The sequence below is a fragment of the Lutra lutra genome, chromosome 1 (assembly GCF_902655055.1).
Source record: "Lutra lutra chromosome 1, mLutLut1.2, whole genome shotgun sequence".
Lineage (NCBI taxonomy): Eukaryota > Metazoa > Chordata > Mammalia > Carnivora > Mustelidae > Lutra > Lutra lutra.
Window position 1 is genome coordinate 49,320,561 of NC_062278.1, and position 16,667 is coordinate 49,337,227.

General features: G+C 38.1%; 2 protein-coding genes across 3 annotated transcripts in view; one reads left to right on the forward strand and one right to left on the reverse strand.

The window, feature by feature from the left end:
• The window catches only part of TOMM70 (translocase of outer mitochondrial membrane 70), a 32,046-nt gene extending 16,224 nt beyond the window's left edge, over positions 1-15,822 (reverse strand). The window contains exons 1-4 of the mRNA XM_047723123.1: positions 15,286-15,822; positions 4,434-4,607; positions 2,079-2,205; positions 383-492 (exon numbers count right to left, since the gene is read on the reverse strand). Of these exons, the coding sequence (XP_047579079.1) occupies positions 383-492; positions 2,079-2,205; positions 4,434-4,607; positions 15,286-15,612 (738 nt within the window). The 5' untranslated portion in view covers positions 15,613-15,822. The remainder of the gene's footprint in view (positions 1-382; positions 493-2,078; positions 2,206-4,433; positions 4,608-15,285) is intronic.
• An 86-nt stretch (positions 15,823-15,908) lies between these two features.
• LNP1 (leukemia NUP98 fusion partner 1) overlaps positions 15,909-16,667 on the forward strand; it is a 35,799-nt gene continuing 35,040 nt past the window's right edge. For both annotated transcript variants that reach the window (XM_047723138.1, XM_047723131.1), the window contains exon 1: positions 15,909-16,318. The gene's annotated coding sequence lies outside the window, so the exon portion shown is untranslated. The remainder of the gene's footprint in view (positions 16,319-16,667) is intronic.

Below are 16,667 nucleotides of genomic sequence, written 5' to 3' on the forward strand. Positions count from 1 at the left end.
GCAGGCCATACAGTCTCTGTCACAACCACTCTACTCTGCTGTTAAAGCTTAAAAGCAGCCAAAAACAATGTCAGAGTGCTGTTTCCCAGTTAAAACATTACTTATGCAAACAGGGGGCAGACTGGATGTGGCCCATAGGCCTTCTTTGGTGACCCCTAATATAGATCTTTCAGTATCCTCCAGATACCATATTGGATATAGCCTACATTAACATTCTTATTTTGAAAAGATAAGCCACAAAAACCTGAGATTACAGGAAAAGAAATACAATCCAGATCTAATTTCAGTTGTTACCATTACTATCACATCCAAGTTTAAGCAGTGTAAATTAAAAATGACCCTTCATAATGTATGTTCCCTCTACTGACCAACTCAGACTTACCTTGTATTTTTCTTTGGCTTTCTCTTTTCCAAGAAGTTTAAGAACTTTATCAGCTAACAGCATGCTCTGTTGATTTTGGAACCCTTCTAGTATACATACAGCAGTGACATCTAGAAATGATGGAAAAAATGAAAGTATAAAATTATTGCAAAGATGATCAGCAGCATCAAATGGGCACTACGTTACCAGAGAAAGCCAAACCAAACTGATAGCCTGATATAGCTATCAATTTCATTTCCAATAAATTGATTCTGTTCAATACTTTAGTTTTATATACTCTATAATCAAACTCAAAGCTCATAAATTCATTCCACTTCTCTGGTTATTTGCTTTCCTCACCTGTGAAATCCAAGGGACTATACTGCATGGTTTGTGATGTTTCTCACCACTCTCACATTCTACATAGTAAATAAACAAGGAATCCAGGAAGATTCTCTTCTGGCCAGTACCTAAAGGCCAAATCAATGAAATGTGGCTCTCTCATGTTTGATTCTTTTTATAGGCCTCAGAGTTACTCCTTGTGTCCAAAGCCATCTGGCCAAGAGTTCTCAATTAAATCTGCTGCAAAATACCATTTTCATCTGGTTATGCCACGGCTCAAGTTAAAGTGGTTTCAAAGTTAAAAGATCAGTGTTTCCTAAAACTCTCAACCTTTCAAAATACTCACACACTGGCTGTTCCCACTCTTTCTGAACTCAGTTTCTTAAACTTCCAAATCCTCCAAACAAGTCAATCTGCTGTATGTTCCCTTAATAACCTGGCTAATGCCAATGCCAATGTCTTATTCCCACCCCTTCTTTCTATCTAAAATCCACTTAACCTCCTTCCTACCAATTATTAACTGTTAGTAACTTCAAGGGCTGGCTGAAAACTCAGAATTCTCTTTTCCAAAGCAACTGTCCTTCCACCCACCACCAAAGTACATGACACCACAAAACCTAACTTTTCTAAAATGTTCTTTAAACCACCCTCACTTGGTAATCCAGACTTTATAAATAAAATGGCTTTTTCCTTTTAAATAAAGTTATTAAAAAATCGTTTTGGCAAAATCTGATTACTGATGCTTTTAAAGTAGTTTAAACTTGCAGAAATCACTTTGGTTAAGCTCCATGTCACCTACAAAAATGTACTTTAAAAGCCAGTGGCCTATATATTCTAACTGAAGTTTTGGAAGCAAATATGGCCAATTAGAGGCCGCAGAATATTTAAAGCATTTACTGAGAATGGAAATTTACCTGATGCTTTGCACCAACTACATACTTTCCAATTGCGTATAAAATCATGTTTGAAAATACCAAGAGCAAAAACCAAATGTTTTCTTTAATGATTCATCTCAAAAGTATTTCACATTTATATAGGATAATCACCAAAAATATGCAGAATCTTAGCAACACTATCACTTACTAAAACCTATTTTGTTATTCATGGAATTACACTGAGGCTCATTATTTGCCCAGTTAAAAATGTATGGGATGTAAACTTCCAATCTTAATACTATTTTTAATTCCATAATTGAGAACAAATACTCAAGCACCAGCAATCTCAATTTAAACTAGAAAACAAACTCTCAGTTGGGGAAGAATCTAACTTTTAAATCCAAGTGATTTCTCTACTCACAAGCAGAGTTTCATATAAATTTATCAATGACTACAAAGCCTTTAGTAATTTTCATATGTAAACACAAAAATGCCCTCACCTTCTAAACATTCCTTCTTATTGTCTAGCTTCTCGTGGGCTTTTGCACGTCTAAAGAGAGCTTTCACATATTTGGGATTAAGTTCAACAGCCTTTGTACAATCCTGTGCCACCTCTTTCCATTTTTGCTGTAATTGAAAGTATTAAAAAAAGTCACACTAAAGGAAGCACTGTTCAAGAGAAATCAGTTTTGGAAACTTAACAGGCTGAGTATTAAGAGTCCTAGAACACACAAAAATATTCCCAATACATAAAAAGAGTTAATATCCACAATATATTATAACAGCTCATATAAATACCTGTAATAAAGAAAAGCAACCTGATTTTCAAAAATAGGCATAGGACCTACTTAGGCCATCTTTCTACCACCAAATCTACAAACCTACCTGTATCTATGTGCTCATATCATCTCCTTCCCTGCTGTTAAAAGTGAGGAAGTGCCCCTCTTCATCAAAGGCCACCTCTCCACTTGGGATCCATATTGTCCCCACTCAAGGACTTCACCCTGTTCACTACTTCTCCTTTGCATCTATCTACATCTCTACTGAAGCATTCCCATGAGCATAAAAACACTCACTCTAGTATTTTCCATCTTTTAAAAATCTTCCTTTGATTCTGTAATTCCCTACAGCTACTACCCCACTTCTCAGCTCCTCTTTATTGCCAAACCTCCAAAGAACAGCCTCTCTACTTGATTTCTGCCCACCTCAATGGGTGCTCTTTCTCAATGTCCTTTGTTAAATTCTCCCCCTCCCCGAGTTCTACAAGTGGAACATTCATGGCCTCATCTCTACTCTTTCTCCTAGGTGATTATATCTATTGTCCTGGCATTATATAAAATCTAAATTTAGATGGTTCTCTTTAGACCAAACCACTCTCCTTAAAATAGACATTTCTTAATTCAATTTCTACTTAGCTGTCTAACTCCTTCCCCGTTCTACCATTATTAACATTCTTGCTTTTCATTATCCTTCACATCCAATACAACAACATCAAGTCATTGGTCTCAGCTTTCTTTGGTGTTTTACCTAGGCTACTACAACAGCAACCTTATTTGGTCTCCCTGTCTCCGCTCTTGCCTCCCTATAATATATTCTTGACAGAACACTGAAAGCAATTTTAGAGGATGTTCCTGCCCTACTTAATATCCTTAAGTATTTCCCTTTACACTCAGAATCAAATCCAATCTCCTTACCTTTGCAAGACTTTGTCTCATCTGCCCTCTGCTACCTCTCCAACTGGATCTCTCTATACATCAGGATCCCTTACAATTCTTTAATCACACCAAACTCCTTCCTGCCTCAGAGCAATTACACATATGGTTTCCTCTATTTCTAACACTGTCTTCTCTACTGTTTTATGTTCCAACCCCATCTCCAGTCATTCCTCTATTAAAGATCAGGTTAATTCTTAAAGCATTTATGAAAATGTTGTTTAGTAGTTTGCTGTTTAGCAAAACTTGAGCTCCATGCATAACTGTTTGCTCTTATAAACCCAGCTTGTACCACCGTAACCTTCTGTATAGGAGATGGTCCATAAAATTTGGTTGAACAAATAAATGTGCGGAATACAAATGCCCAATAACCACGGAAAAGGATAGTCAACTTTAGCAACATCTTAAGAAGTGTAAATTAAAAGAAGTATTTTTCTCCTACCAGAATGGCAAATATTATCAAGACTGAGAATATAAGTTGGTGAGAATGACAGAAAACGAGCATGTTCATATATTATTGTTGGGAGTAGGTACTGATGCTATTTCTTTATATTTCCATTTCTAGAATTTTATTCTTGAATTTTATCCTCCCAAAAGTATGCAAAAAATACTTATGAGAATATTTACTCAAACACTGAATGCAATAGGTAAAATAGGAAACAATCCAAATGTTCATCAATAGGAAGATGTTCTCAGTACACAACTATACAGCAGCTACTATATACAGCATTTCATAAAGAATGACAAATATGCATGTGCTAAGAAAAACTGCACAAGATATAGTGGCAACTGAAAGAATATTTTACAATAATACATGGTCTCCCCCAACCCCACATATGGAGACAAAAAGCTGAAATAACAGCCTCAAATTATTGAGAAGGTTGGGGTTACCAAAACCTGTAGCTTCCTGTATCATCTAGTTTTATAAAATCTGATATATTTAACTTTGGGTTATATTTGTAACCAGCAAAACTAAAATCTATTCTTAAAAAAGCTATGTAATTAAAGGATATGAAAACAAAAAGCCTGTAATTTCAAAACAATTGAAATTATTCAGAAAATTGATTAGATTTGGCTGGTATTAAATGAAACACTATGCAAATAAAGCAAGCAAAAAGAAGGAAAAAACCCTAAGATACATACCAACTGTTCAAAGGCAGCAGCTCTGTTTTGATAAAATGTGGAAAGGTCAGCGTTCTTCTCTATAGGGCACAAGCTGATCGCCTCAGTATAGCACTGAATAGCTTGTTCGTATTTTCCTGCTTTAAAATATTTGTTGCCTTTGTTCTTGGCTGCTTGGGCTCTATCAAGAGAGTTCTAAAATGAGAGGAAATAACACTTACCAATACACAGAATAGATTCAGATCAGTGATTAAAACAGTGATAAACTGACAGAAGATAAATGGGGAGGTAGAGTGGCTGTTTACACTGTACACTGCTTCATGTAAGTATCTTCATGGGATAAAGTCTCAGTACTAGAATTGCTAAACCAAAGGTTTATGTACTATTTTTCATATTATAAGTTTTTATTTTATTTAAATTTTAGTTAGTTAACATACAGTGCAATTGGTTTTTGCAGTAGAATTCAGTGATTCAACACTTACATATAACACTCAGTGCTCATCACAAGTGCCCTTCTTAATACCCATCATGCATTAAGTCCATCACCCCGCCCCGCCAAGGTTCTTCCATCAACCCTCCATTTGTTCTCTATCGTTAAGAGTCTCTTGTGGCTTGTTTCCTTCTCTCCTTTCTTTCTTTTTCCCCTCCCCATTTGTTCATCTGTGTTCTTTCTTACATTCCACAAGGTTTATGTATTTTTAATTTCAAAAAAATTGCTGTAATACTTTAAATGTAAAGATCCGCTTTCCTGCCATTCCTGTCAAGCAAGAGTTGGGATAGCTAATTTTTACCAGTCTAATGGATTCTCAGTAAGGGGTGATTTTACTGGTTAGGACACATTTCACAATGTCTGGAGACATTTTTAATTGTCACAACTGCAGGAGGCAGGGGTGAATAGCTGCTATTATTAACCTGGTGGGTAGACACCAGGGATGCTGCTAAACATTCTGTAATGGCACAGGACAGCCCCCCAACACAAAGAATTTTCAGATCCAAATGTCATTAGTGCCAAGTTCATTGGAAAACTATGATATAAAGATTCCAATATTTTGATTTGCATTTTCCTCATTATTAATGAATCTGAAAATCTTTTCATGTTTATTGACCATGTTTATGACCATATTGACCATGACCATTTCTTATTCTAAAAACCATTTATTCATGTGCGTTGCTCTTTTTCTTTCAGGCTTATTGTCAACTGTGTAGAACAGATAATAGAAACACTTTGCTATCTTCATTACAATTGTTATCCCAAATCTTTGTTCATCAGCAAATTTTTTATACTCCCATCTTTGCCTTAGAATCTCTCTGGGGGACCCAACTCACACATACTTCATTCATATACAACATGGAAGAGTTGGTAGTTAACACTGAGGACAGCTGTGAATACCTCAGTCAACACCTGGGAAGCATTCTGGAGACAATTCCAGTTATCTAGTTTCTAGCTACTAAGTCCAAGAGCTTTGTGGCACATCTTTCCTCAAAACTTGTTTGTCAGCATCATCCAACTTTAACAAATATGTGATTATGGAAGAACCTATAGGTCTTCAACAGGTAAGCACTGACAAAAATAAAAGCAAAAGTAGCTGCTCTTATAAATAACTTACTAGGAATTGTGCTCTTTTTCTCCTTACTCTTGCTTCATTTTTCTTTGTGGCTTTCCCTTGTTTACCTTTTGAACCCCTTCTCCTTTAGTCTGAGTACAACTATAGTTACTTTTTAGTAGCATCCAAAGATTTCATAGAAACTGCATTCATCTAAGTTCAGATATATTAATACATTTTTTTAAAAGATTTTATTTATTTGACAGAGAGATCACAAGCAGGCAGAGAGAGAGGAGGAAGCAGGCTCCCTGCTGAGCAGAGAGCCCGATGCGGGGCTCGATCCCAGGACCCCGAGATCATGACCTGAGCCGAAGGCAGCGGCTTAACCCACTGAGCCACCCAGGCACCCCTATTAATACATTTTTTAAAAGTAGGCTCCACACCCAACATGGGGATTAAATTCATGACCCCTGAGATCAAGAGCTACATGCTCTACTGACTGAGCCAGTCAGGCACCTCCTAAGTTCAGAATATTAAACAGTTAGTTTAAGCTGGCTAGTGTCAATAAGGAACATATTTTAAAACTAGGATGTAGGAGGATGAAAAGAACCAAATAAGCCACAAATTAATTAAAAGATGAATATAAAATCTTCCATTTGTCAAAAGCCTTAATCATCCTCCAAAACTTTGACAGTAAAAATCCTTGGCAGAAAATATCCATAGTAGACAACCAGGAATCTCTTATGTGACTGTGGACTACAGGAGGACAACTATCATGGTGATTGCTAGAAAACTGCATTTGAAGCAACCTCAACAGAACTTCCACTCCACTGAGAGATGCAGAAGTCAGACTGGAGTAGGGCTCAGTCATCTGGAAGGAGCAAGGATCGATTACACCCAAGAGACTAGTGACAGGCATACCTGGGCTGTCTTCCAAGAAAGCTGTCTTCCAAGAGACCACACTACTGAGTACTGCTAACATGAGAGAGAGGCTCCCAACTCAAATAGAAACTAGTATTTGAGAAAAGCAGGATAAACCAAGCAAACAAACTTTAGTATCAGAGGAATAAGAGGCTATCACAGTCATTTTAAAAAAGAGGCTGCTTTTGGGGTGGCTAGGTGGCTCAGTCAGTTATGTGTCTGACTCTTGACTTTGGCTTAGGTTATGATCTCAGGGTAGTAAGATCAAGCCCCAAGTTGGGCTCTGTGCTGGGTGTGGAGCCTGCTTAAGATTTTCTTTCTCCCTTGCCCTCTAAAAATTGGAAAACAGAGGCTGCCTTTCCAGAGCACTAATTAGATATCCTAAAAATTAAAAAAGGATTATTGCAATCACCTTAATAGATGGACTGAGACTGCATATTAGAATGGGCATAACTGAGGAGCAAATTAACAAGTAAAAGGTAAAGCAAAGGTATCTGCCAGAATGCAGTGAAAACAGAGGACATGGAGGTGAAAAGTTTGGAGGAAAAGTTAAATGACATGGGAGTATAAATTCAGATATTCCAACATCTATCTATCTGGAGTTTAGAAAGGGAGGCACAGAACAGTGTGTTTAAGGAAATACTAGAAAAGTTCCTGGAGCTGAAATGACACATTTTCAGACACATCACAGTGAAATCTCCCAACGAAAGCCTGAAAGTTTTTGGATTGAAAAAACAGACTATCCACAAAGGAAAAAGAACCAAACTGGTATTAGAATGTCATAAACATGAGGTACTAAAAAACACAATGAAATAACAACTTAAAGTTCTGAAGAAAGATTATCCTCAATTTACAATCTTATACCTAGCCAAACTAGCTTTTAAGGTTGAACACAAGAACAGAAATAGAGGTGGTACAATTTCCTTACCACTAAAAATGAACCCCAAAGTGGGACAAATGACCAATATAAATAGGAAGGTGGGGATAAAGAAACAAAAAGGCAGCTTACATATAGCAGGATCATTAAATATGTTAATAATAACAATAATGTGAAAAGGTTAAATCTCCATATTAGAAAACTATGCTGCCCATTCATGACCTAAAACAAAGTGACAGGTCAAAAAAAATGTCAAAAAGGTTACGAAGGCAAACATTAAGAAACAGAAGGGAGTATCAGACAAATAACTATTAAGAAGTTTCAGATGGAACACAGGACAGTTATATTGATAAAAGGCACAATCTGCCAAGAACACATCATAATTACAAATCTTTCTGTGCCTAATAAAACTTCAAAATAATGAAACTCAGATACTTTTGATGTTACATATCAAGAAAAACATTCTTCCAATTCCTGGCAAAATGTTTACAATGTTTCTAAGTCATTTAGAATATGGCTAATACACATCCTTAAACACTAGGGACTGTTTATGTAGAAAATAATGTGGCATATTAAAAGCATGTGAGAAGTATATTTGACTACAGTCCTATTGAAGATTTATTTAGTATTTTAAAGAAAGATTTGCAGATTAGATAAAAAACATTTTCTGGACAGAATTAATGACCTTGTTTCATTAGGAGAAATAGTGATGAACTCTTTCCCGTCTACTAGAAGTTTAAGGCTAAATACTACCATACAGAATACCAGAAAAAGCAGTCATAGCAAGGACTGACAAGTTAAAAGACAGAAAAATGAGTACACAAGGCTTCCTTCTTCTGCTTAGGATAGACACTTCTTACATTTATTCAGCATAGTCTAAATCAACTTAAAACCAATCAAGTGAATCTTTCACTTAGCTATTTTCCTCCACTTAGTCAAATTTTATAATAGCTCCTTTTAAAATTACTAAAAATTCTTCTACTCTAGGGTGCTTGGATGGCTCAGTCATTAGAGCATGCGACTCCTGATCTTGGAGTTCTGAGTTCAAGCCCCATAGTGGGTGTAGAGATTACTTAAAAAAAAAAAAAAAAAAAAAAAAAAAGATTCTTTAAATCCTAAGGCCAAGACCAGACTGATTAATTTCCCTTCCTTATTATACTGTTAGAAACAAAACAAAACAAAAACCCCATTGACAACCCCCCCAAAACAACAAAACCCCACAAAAACAGAAACAAAACCCAATCCCCACAATGATCTGAATGACACTGTGGAAAAGGATCAAATTACATAGGCAAATCACTAAGTTGCAAATTATCCTCCTCTGCCACCCCAGAAAGCAACCAAACTGTATTTTTGGGAAAGATTATCTTGGTTAACATCCATATTACCCTAAGCTCACTGCCTGCCTCATTACTTTCTGTCCAACTATTTCCCTTCGTTGATAAAAATGCAGAGAAAGAATGGAATCACAACAGGGACAGTACAGAAAAACTAATTATTTCAGCCTGCTGATAAAATTTAGGACAAAAAGCTGGTTAACATAATGTCAGTCTTCTCCTATGTCAGGAACTAGACCCTATTTTCATAAGCTTTGAGGTGAAAACCAGGCAGAAATGAAAATATATGCACCAGACAAAAAGTTTATATTAGAAAACACACAACTAACAATTCTTTTTGAGGTATTTTAATTATATCCTACAGGAATACTTTGTACTACTTTTCAGTCACTTCCCACCCTCTGCCACCAGTCTACATTCTCGAGTTACAATAATAACTTTCAGAATTAAAGATTAAAGTGAGGAAATAAGCCCAAAGACAATTAATTTTGAAAGCATATTTTTATAAATGAGAAATGAAGATATGCAGATCTAAAACATAATGGGAACATCTCGAAATGCTAGTATCTTTCATATGGTCCATTTGCATATCTAAAAGCTACTAGGGAGATTTAAAAGACTATAAAGCCATTTACCTTATTGGAAATCAGTTTTGCTTTGGATAGTCTTTTTAAGGTTCTAACATTCCATAATATTTTACACTAAAACTCTGTGAAAATGCACCTCTCTGCATTTATTACAAATTATTTTCTAATTGATCTGAAAAAATTTTATTTATTTACTTGTCAAAGAGAGTATAAGCAGGGGGAGCAATGGGCAGAGGGAGAAGCAGATTTCCTGCTGAGCAAGGAGCCCTATGCAGGACTCGATCCGATCCCCAGACCCTGGGATAATGACCTGAGCTGAAGGCAGGTGCTTCACTGACTGAGCCACACAGGCACCCTGAAAATTCTTTTAACAAGTAAATTTTATCACGTCATTCCTTGCTCAAAACCCTCCAATAACTTTCCACTATTACCTACATAAGGACTCTTAAACTTTACTTCAGCCATATACTCTATTTCCATAAATGGGCATAAATTCAAACTCTGTGAATACTGGTAAGAATACAGATGGATTATGAAAAAGATATTTGCATCTGCCCAGTATGTCACATCAAGTATAATTTACAATAGTCTACTAGAAAACTTTGTTTTTTTCCACCCACACTTTAAATTTCATCTCTTCGTATTAACTGCCCAGCAGAGTCAACTCCGTGACTTGATGTGATTCTGCTAAATGAATTCAACAAATATTTGGCACCAAATCTTATAAGGAATCCTGAAGTCAATGCATTAAGCCAAAATTACTTTTGAAGAATCTTTAACAAAGTACTCCACTGGGGATGCTATGTAGGTGCTATTACTATCCTCATTTTACAAATAAAGCAACTGAAGGCTGGAAAGACTAATTTGCCTAAGGGAGGATTCAAATTCAAGCAATCTGACTCCAGGTTGCCTAAACTTTACTTCTGTACTACATGGGTCATCATCCATGTTTTATCAAGAATATCATTAGAATCACACCCAGATTTGCCTTCTGGAACTAAATCAAAGACAATAGATTCAGATATCCTATCTTGTTCAGTACTGACTCTAGGGGCAAAAGGTCTTTATATGAAAAGACAAAGAGAATCATCAGCACAATCAGACCTTTTTCTTTAATCCAAGCTATTATAACTGAATTCATTTTAGTTAAAAGCACACTTGATGTAACTCCACTGTACAACAACCAACAGGATAGTCTTTATTCTGAAGAAATACCAGGGGCAGTGTAAGAAACAAACAAAGAGACTGGCAGCTTCTCTCTCAGAATTACTACTGATTAAAAACCCTAAAATCCCAATTCACATCAGGAAAATGTACATTAGGTGATGAGTATACCGTGTAATAACCAGAAAATTATTAGGCCCAAAGAGCAACTGCATATATATGTATACACACATACATCTAAACTATGTGGGTAAGACACAAGAATTAAAAACAAATAACTCAGGTAATAAATCTAAAAGGAAACAATGAGAAAAGTAGTATGTATGTCTCCTCTCTTCTACAAACACTGCTAGAACTTGTCAAATGAGAGGCAAAACCTAGGAATCTGCCTCACACCTTTTGTAGAGACATATCTGTTCTGGAAAACAATTAACATCTAAAGACAAAAGTGACAGATATTTAAGTATAATACCAGTAAATTTAGTGGAATACAAACTTAGAAAAAAAAATCAAGGTTTGACAGTCAGTGAAGGTTACTTTACATACACAAGGAATTCAGGAGACCTAAGAGTCCTTTAAAACAAGTCCTGCAATGGTAACATTAACTACATTACAGAAAGCTTTCAATGATATACATTTGGCAATAAGAACTCACTATATATTTCTAGCAAGTATTTATAAAGTATTATTCTGATGATCACATATAGTCACTGTGAAAGGAAATGAACTGGAATCTGTGTATAAGAAAATAAAATGGGTATCCTCATAATTACACATTTATATCCAGTTAAAATATACTTTTGACACTTTAGTTTGATAGTGTTTCTTTTCAATGGTTTCATTCCCTTAAATTTACCAAATTCCAAGAGCATATTTTAAAATTTGAGTTTCAGCTTAAAAGAAATAGCAATCAATGGTGGAAAACTTATAGCATGAGCAACGGTCTTTTAAAATACTCTATCAACCAACTGTTACTTTTATATGAATAAAAGCTAGGATAACAAGAAAATACCTGAAATAATAATAAAGTTCTTTCCCATATTATATTTTAAAATCTACAACCAACCCCACCTACTAAATCACAGTACAGAGCACTTTACCTAAGAACCCACTTGTAAGAACACAGCTTCTGCAGGATTATGGCTATAGTTGATCCAAAATCAAGTGATTTATAAAAAGAATGCCTAAATAAGATTTAAGACTGTTATAGCAACTTCTAGGATTGACTGGTAGAATAAAAATGAAAAGCTGGAGTTCTGAAAAAAAATACTCAACTTGTGGAATTATGTGTGTATACACACACACACATGTACACGTACAAACAATGAAGCTTCACTGGTAGATTTACTCAACCTCTGCTTTCTACCAAGCACTGTATTAGGTTCTGAGAAGACAACAGTGAGACAGAGCCAGTCCTAGCCTTCACATATTCCATAGAATATGTGAAGCAACTCTAGTACAATGTGGTAAGTGCTATGGAAGGGCATAGTTCAGATTGTTATGTAATCACATAGTGGTATGCCCAGGTAAAGGGTTTCAGAAAAGATTAAAATACCTACATGTTATTTGAAGGATGAGAAGGTAGGCGTATTGGGCAGTGTTCAGAGAATATCCAAAGGTGAAAAACATGAGGAAGTGTCAGGGTCCTGGGATTAAGCCCCACATCAGGTTCCCTGGGCAGGGAGGAAGCCTGCTTCTCCCTCTCCCACTCCCCCAGCTTGCATTCCCTCTCTCACTGTGTCTCTGTCAAATAAATAAATAAAATCTTAAAAAAAAAAAAAAAAAAAGAAGAAGAGATAAAGTTGAAGAGGTAAGCAGGATCAATATTATGGAAGGTCCTAAATGATGACGGGTTTGAACTTTATGTTATGGGGAATAACAGAACACCACTTAATGATTTTAAGCATGGGCTGTCAAATTCTGGCAGTGACAAAAAGGATTTAGAAGGCAATAAGAAGAGCAGTTATTTAGTTGAGAAATAATGGCAGTGGAAATGTAGTAGTCAGACTTAAGAATTTTCTAGATATTTTCCTGGATTGGATGTGGAAAACATGCAAGGAGCAGAAAGTTAAGATGATATCCAAGTCTCTGGCTTGGGAAACTAGTTGGATGAGGAACATTGATAAGAGGTACTCTCAGGAAAAACAGGGGAGTCTGGATGTGAAATATTTGTGAAGTAATGAAGTGAAAATTCTCCTTAAATTTGGGTCTCTTGAGAGGTCTAGGCTATAGACAAGAAATTAGGGAGCTATCAGTATATGAGATAAAACTCCCATACAGCAAGCAAGCATCTAGTGAGGGTGTGGAAGGTTAAGAATGCTTATGATAGAACATGAAGATCAAGAAAAGGAAGAGGCAGAGAAAAGAGCCTGGAAAGGACACCAAGAACAATCATCAAGGGAGGTATCAAGAAATTTTTTAAAAAGCAAAGATAACCAGAATATACTATGTCAGAAGCCACAGGAAGTTATGAAAATTAAGAGAAGACGATGTGAAATATCACCAAGGATCAAGTGAGATAAAGACTGAAAGGTGTTCATTGTACTTAGTTATATAGGAATGTCATTGGTCATTCTGATTTTTAAAAAATAACTAGAAGCTTGTTTAAGGGGAGAGAATTACTTTACTTCAAAAAAAAAAAAAAGACTGAAAACAGAGATTACTCAGTCTGTGACCCCCTAATTAAAACGTTTAAGTACATTTCTCCCTTCCCATTCTAGAGTGCTTAGATTAGTGGTTCCTAACCATTTCATGTGGGATAACTCCTGTGTAACATTAAAAAAACTTGAATACCAGAATAACTATATATTTTATCAGATTAAAAAACAACCAGATTTTTAAAAAAAAGATAAAAAAGTTACCATACTCAATGAAGTTTTAAAGAAATGCACATTTCAAAAGAGTCCCAAGTTTGAAAAAAGAAATGCCTAAGACATCTACATCTGTCTGTGTACCAGAATATCATTACTTTGTGCGTACGTCACAAAGTTTCATGTATAAAAATTATTTTTATGTTTAGTGACTATAGCACTAAAAGCTTTGTTTCTCATTCATTCACTATTCTTCTGTGATTAAAATTAAACAAATGAAATTGGAAATGATCAGAGAATTTCAGACATGAAAATGACACACACAAGTGCGAATTCAAAGAATCTCCCGATTAACACTCTCGTTAGCAGCACTCAGAGGCAACAATTTTTAGGGCTGGCAAAGTCATGAGACCTAAAATATTGTAATCCTCTTATAGTAGGTGGATGACACTAGACCAGAGAGATAAAATAACTATGCTAGAGAGTCCACAACAAAGTGCACATCTCCTAGTTCTCAGAGTCCATGGGCTCTTCCAGCATACCATACCGCATCTTTTCTACATTAAAAAAAAAAAAAAAAAAAAAAAGCGGCAATGTTTTACTCTCCCACTACAAAGACTATCTGGCCCTGTCACAACCTAGCAAAAGCCTAACATATAGTGGGCATTAAACTATGGTAGTTCACTCCCACATCAAAACTTCCTTTAAAGCTTATTTGACTACTTAGTAAAATCATGTCTTTAACCTGAATAATATAATATGGAAATGACTTGCAAATGTATTTGGGAGCTATTTGACCAAAGGTTTCTCTGAACTCTGATTTACTCTGAACCATCACTGTACAATCCGAGAGGGAAATAAAATCTTCCACCCCACCCCATCCCAGTATTGTTAAATGCAGCCAGGCTTACTCCCCACAGCTGTCAGATACCGAAAGGATTTAACAGTAGGTAACAAAACCATGCAAAGCAGTTCGCCAAATACTCTGATGCTTGGCCTAACATCAAAGAATCTTTATCACGCATGTCAGGCTTGAACATGTAAATTTTCAGGTAAAATTAGAAAATGAACTTAACATGCTTCTACCAAAAAAGTTTAAGAATTCGCTCCCACAGATTTAAAAAAAAAAAAAAAAGCTACTCAACACCATTTCACTCTGCCAACCAACAGTCACTGTATTTACCTATCCCCTACCTTGAGAGACTTCATAAAACAGGGGTGGCTTATTATTAAAAGGTTATTATGGATCAAGTTCTAGGCCTTGGAAACCACAATTCCTATCAACCACAATGTATTAATCATAAATGGAATCTGGCTTCCTTTACTAGTTAAATACAATCTTCGTATTTGCAAAAGTCCCCCGTACCCAAAACGCCAGTGATAAATGCTGTGTCACTGAGAAAAAAGACAAGTATTTTTTTGAAACCAAAAGGATACTATATCAAAGAAAACACTAACTTGTGTCCTCGGGCTATCCCAATCCCTACAAAGGCAGCCAGAAATGTGCTTCCCTAAACCCATGTGCTGCCCGGCAGCTTTCGTCTGATGGGAAGCCCCCTGACCCGCACAACTTGTCAAGGAAAGCCTTCACCCGCTGGGTTCCACCTCCACAGCCCAGGGCGGTTTCTCTCACCATTTCCAGGTGAGCACCGGGGCCCTCGGGATGTCCGCTGCCCGGGGCCGGACTGGCCCTGCCCTCTGGGGTCTTCCGTTCGCTGTTACGCTTTAAACCGCCGGCATCACCTCGGCCCCCAGCCTCCCGGCGTCGCCTCTGCCGGCTCCACAGGTACATGGCACCTGCGCCCAGCAGCAAGGGCGCCCCGACTGCTAGCGCCAGCTGCCATCGCGGTAGGCCCCCAGTACCAGGGCCCGCAGTCGCGCCGCCGCCGCCCACCCCACTCCCGGAGCTAGGCGCAGCCGCCGCGACCACCGCCGCCTCCACAGGCTTAGAGGCGGCCATGACGAGTGTCCTCCGCCGCCGCCTCCCTGCTGGTCGTGGGCGCCTCAGTCACCAAGTAGTGTGCGAAGGAACACTGGAGGGAGGGAAGGAAAGCCGTGGGCTAGCGAGCACGCTAGGCAGCGAGAGCGGACGACAGAAAAGGGCCGGAGGTCACCGGAAGCCTAGGGCATGCCGGGCCAGACCCGGCCGTCCCTTTCCTCCCGTCTCAACGGTGGGGGGGGGGGGGGGGGGGGGGGGGGGGGCGGAGTGAAGAGAAGGGGGGAAATTACTTCCGGGTCAGAGGGAAACAGGGCGGGAGGGGGCGTCGTTAGTGGCCCTTTCTCTTTCCTTTCGGGGCGCTGCTGTTTGTGAGACTAGCTTCTAGGATCTTGGGCTTCCGGTGGTAGCCACTGTCGTTCCCTCCGCCTTCAGAGGGATCTCTTATCTGGGGAAGCGGAGGAGGGACGCACATAGGGTGGATCTATGGTGCGCAGGCGAGCATGCGGGATCTTCAGCGATCCCAAGAACGGGCGGGAGTAGCGGAAGAGTTGTGAATGTTATTGGTTGGCAGGAATGGTGGGCGGGGCGTAGCCCGAGTAGTCCAGTTTATTGGTGGAATTTGGGCTTCGTTCTCCCATTACCGCCACGTAGGCCCTTCTTAGACCTTTGGGGCAGGTAGTTTGGTTATGAAGTCCTGGAAACCAACGAATTAAAAAGACTGTTAGAGGTGTGTGAAGGAAGAACTCAGCTAGAGCTAGTCCGTTGTATCATCGATTTCCTTATTTCTACCGTGGCCGGATTGTAGTATGGAGGAATTTGAGATTGCTGGGGGCAACGGCAGATGGTAGAAATCAGACAGGGTGGAAACGGGCTAATCTAAGTTGGCTTCCGTCAAAACGGCTTGAACAGAGTCCCCGCGGTTCACCGTCTGCACCAGTTACGAAAGCGATGACGTCCGTGTGTTGTTAATGAAGTTCTTGAACTGAGTGGGTAGAAATGTGAAGATCCAGAGTTCCCACCTGCTTGCAGCTTTCCTGTACATATTTGTGCCTTGTGCTGGATTTCTCCTGACATCC